Consider the following 12,027-nt stretch of genomic DNA (forward strand, 5'->3'; position numbering starts at 1 on the left):
TGCCTCAGTGCACCTGATGACCCCTCTGAGCACATAGTTCTTACTAAAGAATTTCACTCATGTTCTGAACAATACATCATTTCAAAATGGGATCACATTAACCATTAAGATTAATGCTTAAAAATCTAAAATGGCTAGAAGATGCTAAGGAATGGATATGTAATTTCCCCATTTTGACTTTTAAAAAAGAAAATTATATGCATTTAAAAAATGAAGAGCAATGATACAAGACTAAAATTTACTGTATTATTTGAGACTACCACACAATGAAATTACAAAAAAATTATGAAAAACTTCAGAAAAAAAGAAGGAATTCAGAGTTTTTATAAGCAAGGTAACTAAATCCAAAGATAAAACTGATTTCATATTACAGTTAAGAATATTGTTGTGTACCATAACTCTGCAATCAAATTTTTAACATATTATATGAGATTTTTTTATGAACTGGTTTTATTTGCATTTAACATGATTATACACATTCATGTGTCTAACCAGATCTGCACTGTTAAAAATACAAGTACAATATCATTCAACATGAGGTACTTCATATTTATATATTTTCCTTCATAAATAATGCTGTAAGCTCCTAAATTCAAGCACTCTGATGCACAACTAGCTAGTGTCTTAAATTAACAAGCTTATTTAGACACCTTAAAAAAAAAGACAGTTCAGTACAATAATTATGTAGAAATTAGACCATTTACGTAAATACTGTATTAAGATATGCTTAAAGAATGTTACATTAGAACTGCTAACCATATTGAACAAATTAAATTCTAAACTAAAGTGAACTAAATTTTCAGGTTGCAGGATTTGATTCAGGCAGCTCAAAATGAAATTAATGTAAATGCCCCTTTATGCACTGTCTCTGCAAAGAAAACAAGCAAGACACACAGGAGATGAACTAAAAGGAAACACAATAAGTAGGGAGTAAATAAATTGTTGCCTGAACAAACATAGCATTCAAAGAAAATGAAGACATATGAATCAATGAGGAAACTGGCCAGAATTCAATCAGACATGCTAATCCTATAATGAAAATCACCATCACTTCATATAAATGAATAAGATCCATTAGGCTATGTTTTGATCAATTATACACAACATTCACTACAATTTGCTCCATTTATACCTATAAGAACTACCCTATGATGTGGGGATAAAAGTTACGCAATTTATGGCTGAAAAGCATTTTTCCACCATGAGTAAGTAGCAAAGTGATATATATATATATATCTTGAAAGCTAAATATCACATCACTAACATACTATGCATTAAAAGACAATTATTGGTCAGGAAGGATTCCTGAATTTGCCAATTAATAGTGTAATCTCTCAGTCGAACCAAGTTTTTTTTCCTTAATAAATGAAGAAAACCTTTTCTGATAAAGGAATATATGCTTGTTGTACAACATCTATTAAATGAAGAAAATTTAAAACAATATTACCTATAATTTCACCAAGATTGACAGATTTCCTGATAGTCTTTTTCTATGCAAGTATATACACATATAAATGTATAGTTTTGCACTTAATATATACATTGTGTGTCAGATGTATATTTTCCTGTATCCTTACAGACACTACCCCATTTTTAGGAAGAGAATGTGCTTAATCGCTTAATCATCCTAGGAAAACATGTAATTACTGGTGCTGAACATAACAGATTCCAGTTCAGGCTACAGAAACCTTCAAGACATCTCTAAGAAAAGTGGTCAAATTACCTTTACATCATAAATCACTGATTATGGTTCTTACCTATCTCTGTTTCCGTATATGGAGTAAACAATTTCTGCACAACTGGTTCTAAATCTTCTCTTGCTGTTTTAGAAGATGTACAAGTCAAATGAACCAAATCTGTTTTAAAACAAAAAAAAAAACATTTTGAGTTCCTGCATATCACAAATTTCACTGTGTACTAATATTCAAGGCACTAAGCTGGTGCCATGGGGGAAGAGAGTCAAGTAAGTCATGGCCCCTGCCTTTAAGAAGTTTATAATCTAGTGATGGTGGCATGTAAAAACCAAAGCAATAGGCTATGTGTGTTAACTGTATAGCAAAAATACATGTTAATTAAGAGGGAACACATTGAGACTCAAGACGTACCAGTGGATGGTTTTGTCAAATCAGCACAGAAAAAAGCTTAGGAAACCATGTATTCATAGAAAGAGCTTAAGCTATTCTTAAAACATTCCCAAAGAAGGTGGATAAAGGATTGCTAAGCAAAATATTGTATAAAGAAAAAGACTAAAAGTGGACTATCCATTTACTTTAGAGACTACACTTCATATTCTTCAGACTGAAAAGACCATTTATGCAAACTTTACTGGTAGGTTAAAAACAAATCATCTATTCATTATAGGGTTTTCTAAGAAAGCTTTTGGGGAATACTGTTAGCTTAGTTTAAATCATACATATACTTAAAAGTCTATAATATGGCACAAGTCAAAACAGTCTGTAATATTTTCAGGATTTCCAAATCATTTTGTTTTGCATTTACAGATTCATGAGGCCTGGACTTCAAAGAATGTTTGGGTGAGAATATCATGTACAAAAAGGCCCTTCATGGAAGTGAAATACTGCAGTCTAAGGAACTTAGAATTCCTAAAGGCCTACATATTAATACATAGGGTAAAAGAAGGACAAAAGGGTCTATGTATCGAAAGGAAGAACTAAGAGGATCCCTAAATGGGAGTAATTTTTGTGGTTCTGTAAAGGGCTTAGGGCAGAACAGAATTATGGAAGAAAAAAATACATATTAGAGAAAAGTATAAGAACTGAGATATTCCTGCTCCTAAAACCCCAGTAGAGAAGTACATGTGCTTCTTTGCTAAAAGTTTATTTTAGGCTAGTAGACATTTTTAAACCTCAGGAAGATAGTTCAAAGTTTACAACAGAAATGTAACATCAGAACTGAATTCTCTTTAAATATATTTAAGCATAGAGGGACTTTTAATAACCATGTGAGTTAAAATCAAATTTTGTAGTATTTTTTCCAGGTTTACCAACTTAAGTGATATTCTAAGGAAGTTCCTGTCTTATGTATGGCCAATAAAATACCCATCCTATTTAAGCAATGTTTTTATATGAATGTAATAATGATTCCCATTGGTTCTGGGATACTGAAGGATATATGGTACTAATTACTTCAAAAGGTAAACAACCTTCACAACAAAATTATTCCTAATGAAAATAATGAAATATTTTATTTCCTAATGAAATAAAGATATTCAACTGTTATATAACTTTGGTGGGAAGTTTAAAGTCCCTAGATTCTGAATTAAACAGAGTATATAACTATAAAGGCAGAAATCTCTGATGTAACACTCAACAGAAATTGTCCTGTCTCTCATCTCAATCTCACAAAATACTAACATTGATATCAAAGTTCTCAATTTTCCAATTCTTTCCTATTCAATTAATGTGTACTAGAGAAAAAGCAGGTGAATGTGAATATAAATAAAAAAGTATATTAAAAAATCTTAATAGTAAAATACTAGTTCTATAAATCAGGATATATAAAAGAAATACAAGTAACTATATCCTTATGTTTCCTAACAATGTAAGAGAGTTCAGTTCATGCAATGATATCAAAATTTTCTAGTAATAAAGTCAGATTAGCATTTTGTACTTAACAAGTTTTATTACAATTCTTAGAAGAAAAAACTAAAGATACCCATAACTTGAATGCTAATATATATACCTTGATTATGCTTAGATTCTACATTATTATTAATAATTGATTTACAATTTTAAGGTATGAACAACTGTTTTTTTTCGTCCTGCTCCTTGTTACCTGCTTTTCCTGTTACCTGCTTTCCCTGTTATCTATATTACTTTCTTGTTTAGGTCACTTTGAATTTACTGCTTCTTTTCAAATCAGAGAGGTTGTGTTTTTGTTTTTGTTTTTAATTCAAATTACTTTCAAAATTGGCTTATTAATCTTTATACATCTCATAAGTCTTTAGCAAGGGCAAGTTTTAGAGTCAGTTTTCCTCTTCTTTGTTAAATATAACTTTTACTTTTCAATGGGTGTTTAACAAATATTTGTGGGTAAAGATAATTTGCTTCCCTGCCATGAGTAGACATTTGCTTCCCTGCCATGAGTAGACATTAAGTATTCACAGTCTTAAGAAGACATATGTGTGCATACAAATATATGTATGCATACACATGCATAGGAAAACTTTACTAGCTTCTTGTACAAAATGTGGAAAATTATTTGACTGACCAGGGTAGAAGTAAGGAAAGTATTAGTGGATAATCCTTAAATTATTTAAATCTGCCTGAGAAATGCTCACAGACACTTTAAGATACTTATATTAAATTCTCAAAAGAATTGACAAGATTATCTAGAATTTACTGTACAGCAAACTTTCATATGTCAGACACTACCCTAAGCATGTCTGATGTATTATTTCATTTTACCCATGCAACAGCCAATCACTATTTTCATTTTACAGGTAAGAGTTAACAGTGGAGTTAAGCAGATCTCCCAAAGTCATGCAATTAGTAAAAGGAACAGCTGAGGCTTAGAGCTGAAATTTAAGCCCACACGGTCTGCCTCTGGAATGCCCACTCTTAGTCACTAAATGATGTTGAGTAAATGTAATAATCTCTTGTAGAAGGTGCTGCAAGTCACTTAAGGAGCAATCTTTAAACTGGTATGTGTATAAAGATACAAGAGGACTTTTCACAAGGTAAAATAACTCCCATGGTTCTGGAGAAGACTCTTGAGAGTCCCTTGGACTGCAAGGAGATCAAACTAGTCAATCCTAAAATCAACCCTTAATATTCATTGGAAGGACTGATGCTGAAGCCCCAATACTTTGGCTACCTGATACAAAGAGCTGACTCATTGGAAAAGATCCTGATGCTGGGAAAGATTGAAGACAGGAGGAGAAGGGGATGACAGAGGACGAGATGGTTGGATGGCATCACCGACTCAATGGACATGACTTTGAGTAAACTCCAGGAGATGGTGAAGGACAGGTAAGCTTGTTGTGCTGCAGTCTATGGGGTCGCAAAGAACTGGACACAACTGAGTGACTGAACAACAGCAAAAATAACTCTAAGCAAGTCATTGTCTAGATGCTCAACTTCCTCTCCTTCCACTTTATTAAGCAATGCATTTCAAGAAATTTAATTTGTGTTTAATCATTTATCAAAACTGTAATGTATTTGATAGTTTGATTAATTTTACACAAATAATAATTTGAATTACTAAATCTAGAAGATAGTTTTTTTTTAATACTGAGAAGCTTACTGTCTTAAGAAATTTTTAAAGAATCTATTTCCATTAATTATTTGAAATGGGTGATAGCGGCGATCAAATATTTCTGATACTTAAATTCTATTGAATATATTTAAAGGGGTGATGTTACTGTTTTATTATGCCACATCAACATTTGTACTGTTAGAAACTACATTCTTGGTAATTATTTGAATCTTATGATGAAAAATTATATAAGCCAACTGCTAAATGTTTGAGGGGTACATGAACAAAAAGGCTTCAAGACCTTAAAGGGTTAAAGTAATCACAAAACCATACCCAGAACATGTCCTATTTCTATTAAAATTTGAATCTCTATGTAAAATGCTCCTTCCTATTCTGTGACCAATTCTAATTTCTTTCCGTCAAACTAACTTGCTGAATAAATGCTAAAAATGATCACAAATTAGATCAGTGGGCCAACTGTTTTCCTAAAAGTATTACATTCATTAGTACCAATTAACAAATATAACTTAAGATTTTGGAAGATGCAATAGGACTGGAAATGTTGTCCACTGGCATCATGTGAGATTATAATTGACTTGAAAATTGGTTTAAATCCTGAATCTACCTTTTATAAACTAAGTTCCTTTTTACTTTCATTGGCCAAGTGGCTCAGTGGTGAAGAATCCACCTGCCACTGCAGGAGACACAAGAGACTTGGGTTTGATCTCTGGGCCGGGAATATCCTTTAGAGAAGGCAACATCAATCTACTCTAGTATTCTTGCCTGGAAAATCCCATGGACAGAGGAGCCTGGCCAGCTACAGTCCATGGGGTTGCAAAAGAGTAGGACATGACTGAGCACAGCTCAGCATAGGAATAAAGGCTTAATGGCATAAAAGATGATAAAATGTGTTCTCTGTCACAAATTCCTCTCTTGGCAATATATTTACCTTTGTATTGGAATTAAAGAAACTGCAAAATATCCTAATAAAACATAAAATTTTTCACAGCAAAGAAAATGACAAGCAAATTGAAAAGACAACCTATGGAATGGGAGAAAATATTTGAAATGATGAGACCAATAAGGGCTTAATTTCCAAAATATATGAAAAGCTCAAACAGCTCAATATAAAAAAAAAAAAACCAAACAATCAAAAATGGGCAGACCTAAATAAACATTTCTCCAAAGACATACAAATGGTCAACAGGCACATGAAAAAATTCTCAATATTACTACTTAGAGAAATTGAGGATCACCTTGATATATAAGCTAAATATTAATAATCATAAAAGGGAAAATCGACAGTAACACAATAGTGGATGACTTTTTAATGACCCATTTACACCAATGGACAGATAACCCAGACAGAAAACCAATAACGAAACACTAGCTTTAAATGACACATTACATCAGATGGACTTAATTGATATTTTTACATCATTTCATATACAAACAGAGAGTACACTTCTCAAGTGCACATAGAACTTCTCCAGAATGTATCACACATTAGGCCACAAATCAAGCTGCAGTAATCTAAGAAAACTGAGATTGTATCAGGATTCTGACCACAACATTGAGATTAGAAACAAATTACAGGAAATCATAAACTGTAAAAAACACACATGTGGAGACTAAACAACCAATGGATCACTGAATAAATCAAAGAGGAAATAAAAAATACCTAGAGACAAATGACAATGAAAACACAATAACCCAAAACCTATGGGATGCAGCAAAAGCAGTTCTAAGAGTAAAATTTACAGCAATACAATACAACCTCAGGAAACAAACAAACAAAAAAACCTCAAACAACCTAACCTTATACCTAAAGCAACCAGAAAAATCCAAAATTAGTAGAAGGAGAGAAATCATAATGATCAGAGCAGAAATAAATGAAACAGAGACAAAGAAAATAACAGAAAAGATCAATGAAAAGTAAAAGCTGGTTCTTTGAAAATATTTTTTTTTAAATGATGAACCTCTAACCTGACTCCTCAAGAAAAAAGGGAAAGGGCTGAAATCTATAAAACTATAAATAAAAATGGAGAAGTTACAAAAGACACCATAGAAATACAAAGGATCATAAGAGACTACTTCAAGCAACTTTATGTCAATAAAATGGATAACCTAGAAAACACTGACGAATTCTTAGAAAGGTACAATCTTCCAAGACTGAACCAAGAAGAAACAGAAAATATGAACAGACTAACAAGTACTGAAATTGAAACTGTGATTTAAAAACTCCCAACAAACAAAAATTCAGGACCAGATGGCTTCACAGGTGATTTCTATGAGATATTTAGAGAAAATTTAACTTTTATCCTTCTAAAACTCTTTCAAAAATTTTCTGAGGAAGGAAAACTCCCAAGCTCATTCTACAAGGCCACCATCACTCTGACAACAAAATCAGACAAAGATATCAGAAACAAAGAAAATTACAGGCCAATATCACTGATGAACACAGATATAAAATTCTCAAAGAATACTAGCAGATCAAATCCAACAACATATTAAAAGGATCATACACCATGATGAAGTGGGCTTTATCCCAGGGATTAAAGGATTCTTCAATATATGCAAATCAATGTGATACACCACATTAACAAATTGAAGAATAAAAATCATATGATCATCTCAATAGATTCAGAAAAAGCTTCTGACAAAATTCAATACTCATTTGTGACAAACTCTCCATAAAGTTGGCATAGAGGGAACCTACCTCAACATAATAAGCATGATATATGACAAACCTTGGAGAAGGAAATGGCAACCTACTCCAGTATTCTTGTCTGGAGAATCCCAGGGATGGAGGAGGCTGGTGGCTGCCATCTATGGGGTAACACAGAGTGGGACACGACTGAAGGAACTTAGCAGCAGCATCAGCATGACAAACCTATAGGTGATATCATACTCAATGGTGAAAAGATGAAAGCATTTCCTCTAAGATCAGGAACAAGGCAAGGATGTCAACACTCATCAATTTATTCAATGTATTTTTGGAAGTACTAGCCATAGCAAACAGAGAAGAAAAATAAATAAAAGGATTTCAAATATAAAAAGAAATAAAACTGTCACTATTTTCCCATGACATAATACTATACATAGAAGACCTTAAAGATGCTACCAGAATATGAGAGCTCCTCAACAAATTTTGTAAAGTTGCAGGATACAAAATTAATACACAGAAATCTCCTGCATTCTTATACGCTAACAATGAATGATCAGGAAGAGAAATTAAGAAAACAATCCCATTAATCACTGCATCAAAATAAAATATCTATGATTAAACCTACCTAAGGAGACAAACGGAGAAGGCAATGGCAACCCACTCCAGTACTCTTGCCTGGAAAATCCCATGGGCAGAGGACCCTGGTAGGCTGCAGTCCATGGGGTCGCACAGAGTCGGACACGACTAAGTGACTTCACTTTCACTTTTATGCATTGGAGAAGGAAATGGTAACCCTCTCCAGTGTTCTTGCCTGGAGAATCCCAGGGACGGGGGAGCCTATGGGGTCTATGGGGTCGCACAGAGTCGGACACAACTGAAGCAACTTAGCAGCAGTAGCAACAAGGAGACAAAAGAACTGTACTCCAAAAACTATAAGAACCTGATGAAAGAAATAAACAAATGACACAAACAGATGGAAAGATATACTATGTTCTGGACTGGAGAATTAATATTGTGAAAATGACTATACCACCACAAGCAATCTACAGATTCAATGCAACCCCTATTAAACTACCAATGGCATTTTTTGCATGTCTACAACAAAAACAAGTTAAATTTTGTAAGGAAACACAAATGACTCTGAATAGCTAATGCAATCTTGAGAAAGAAAAATGAAGTGGGAGGAATCCGACTCCCTGACTTCAGACTATATTGCAAAGCTACAGTCAACAAAACAGTATGGCACTGTCACAAAAACAGAAATAAAGATCAATGGAACAGCATAGAAAGCCCAGAGATAAAGTCATACACCTATGGCCAACGAATCCATGACAAAGAAAATAAGAATATACAATGGAGAAAAGACAGTCTTTTTAAGAAGTAGTGCTGGAAAAACTGAATAGCTACATGTAAAAGAATGAAATAGGAACATTCTCTAACATTATACACAAAAACAAACTCAAAATAGGTTAAAGACCTAAATGTAATGATACATATATACAACTCTTAAAGGAAAACATAGGCACTCTCTGACATAAATTGCAGAAGATCTTTTATGATTCACCTTTCAGAGTAATGAACATAACACAAAAACAAACAAATTGGACCTAATTAAACTTAAAAGCTTTTGCACAGCAAAGAAAACCAGAAACAAGATAAAAAGACAATCATCAGAATGGGAGAAAATATTTCCAAATAAAGCAATTGATGAGGGATTAACCTCTAAAATATACAAACAACACATGCAGCTAAATAACAAAAGAAGCAAACAAAACACCCAATCAAAAATTGATGGAATATATAAACAGACATTTCTCCAAAGAAGGTATATAGATGGCCAAACTGCACATGAAAAGATGCTCAATGTCACTAATTATGAGAGAAATGCAATTCAAAGCTACAATGAGATACCACGCCACACTGGTCAGAATGGCTGTCATCAAAAAAATCTACAAACAGCAAATTCTGGAGAGAATTCTACAGTGTTGGTGGTAATGTACATTGGTATAGCCACTATGGAGAACAGTATGGAGGTTCATTAAAAAACTAACACAGAGCTATACCACACATATGATCCAGGAATCTCACGCCTGGGCATGTACCTGGAGAAAAGATACATGCATCACAATGTACACTACAGCACTATTTACAATAGCTAGGACATGGAAGCAACCTAAATTTTAATCAGCAGATGAATGGATAAAGAAGCTGTGGTATATATACACCATGCAATATTACTTGGCCATGAAAAAGAATGAAACCATGCCATTGGCAACAACATGGATGTACTTGGAGATCATCATTCTAAGTGAAGTAGTCAGAAAAATACAAATACCATATGATATCATTTAATAGAGGAATTAATAATGATAAAAGCAACTCATTCACAAAACAGAAACAGACTCACAAACACGGAAAACAAACTTAAACAAACCAAAGGGGAAAGGTGGGGGAGGGATGAATTAGGAACTTAGAATTAACAGATAACACACTATGAATTATAAGACAGATAAATGACAAGGTCTTCCTGTATAGCATAGTTAACTATATTTAATAGTTTGCAATAACCTATAAGGGAAAAGAATCTGACAAATGTGTATATATGTGTTTATGTGTGTGTGTGTGTGTGTGTGTGTGTACACACAAATTTAAAACTAAATCATTTTGTTGTACCCCAGAAATGCTGCTGCTGCTAAGTCATTTCAGTCGTGTCTGACTCTGTGCGACCCCATAGATGGCAGCCCACCAGGCTCCCCTGTCCCCGGGATTCTCCAGGCAAGAACCCTGGAGTGGGTTGCCATTTCATTCTCCAATGCATAAAAGTGAAAAGTGAAAGTGAAGACACTCAGTTGTGTCTGACTCTTAGCAACCCCATGGACTGCAGCCTACCAGGCTCCTCCGTCCATGGGATTTTATAGGCAAGAGTACTGGAGTGGGTTGCCATTGCCTTCTTCGACCCCAGAAATGAACACATTATAAACCAACTATCCTTTAATCAAAAAAAGAAGCTGTAAAATAAGCTTTAATTCATTTAATTCATAAAAGTAATAACTGAAAAACTTCAGTGAATCAAGTGCAAGTCACAACCAGCACTATTGAAACAAGAGCATCTGAAACTCATAAGTCAGATGTTACTCAACACAAGAGTAGAAATAACAACACACTTTTGGTACTCTAAAATTGAGTTTGCATGTTCATGGATGGGAAGAATCAATATAGTGAAAATGGAACTGGAGGAATCAACCTGCCTGAATTCAGGCTCTACTACAAAGCCACAATCATCAAGACAGTACGGTACTGGCACAAAGACAGAAATATAGATCAATGGAACAAAACAGAAAGCCCAGATATAAACCCACACACCTGTGGACATCTTATGTTTGACAAAGGAGGCAAGAATATACAATGGAGAAAGACAATCTCTTTAACAAGTGGTGCTGGGAAAACTGGTCAAGCACCTGTAAAAGAGTGAAACTAGAACACTTTCTAACACCATACACAAAAATAAACTCAAAATGGATTAAAGATCTAATTAAGACCAGAAACTATAAAACTCCTAGAGGAGAACACAGGCAAAACACTCTCTGACATGAATCACAATAGGATCCTCTATGACCCCCCTCCCAGAATACGGGATATAAAAGCAAAAATAAACAAATGGGACCTAATTAAAATTAAAAGTTTCTGCACAATGAAGGAAACTATAAGCAAGGTGAAAAGTCAGCCTTCAGCATGGGCGAAAATAATAGCAAATGAAGCAACTGACAAAGAATTAATCTCAAAAATATACAAGCAACTCCTATAGCTCAATTCCAGAAAAATAAACGACCCAATCAAAAAATGGGCCAAAGAACTAAATAGACATTTCTCCAAAGAAGACATACAGATGGCTAACAAACACATGAAAAGATGCTCAACATCACTCATTATCAGAGAAATGCAAATCAAAACCACAATGAGGTACCATTTCACGCCAGTCAGAATGGCTGCGATCCAAAAGTCTACAAGCAATAAATGCTGGAGAGGGTGTGGAGAAAAGGGAACCCTCTTACACTGTTGGTGGGAATGCAAACTAGTACAGCCACTATGGAGAACCGTGTGGAGATTTCTTAAAAAACTGGAAATAGAACTGCCATAAGACC

General features: G+C 34.0%; 1 protein-coding gene across 2 annotated transcripts in view; it reads right to left on the minus strand.

Annotated features, from left to right (window-relative positions):
- CHM (CHM Rab escort protein) overlaps positions 1–12,027 on the minus strand; it is a 249,481-nt gene that overhangs the window by 23,977 nt on the left and 213,477 nt on the right. For both annotated transcript variants that reach the window (XM_042242472.2, XM_004022232.6), the window contains exon 13: positions 1,758–1,856. In XM_042242472.2, coding sequence (XP_042098406.1) covers positions 1,758–1,856 — 99 coding nt within the window. The remainder of the gene's footprint in view (positions 1–1,757; positions 1,857–12,027) is intronic.

Source organism: Ovis aries, chromosome X (genome assembly GCF_016772045.2).
Source record: "Ovis aries strain OAR_USU_Benz2616 breed Rambouillet chromosome X, ARS-UI_Ramb_v3.0, whole genome shotgun sequence".
Lineage (NCBI taxonomy): Eukaryota > Metazoa > Chordata > Mammalia > Artiodactyla > Bovidae > Ovis > Ovis aries.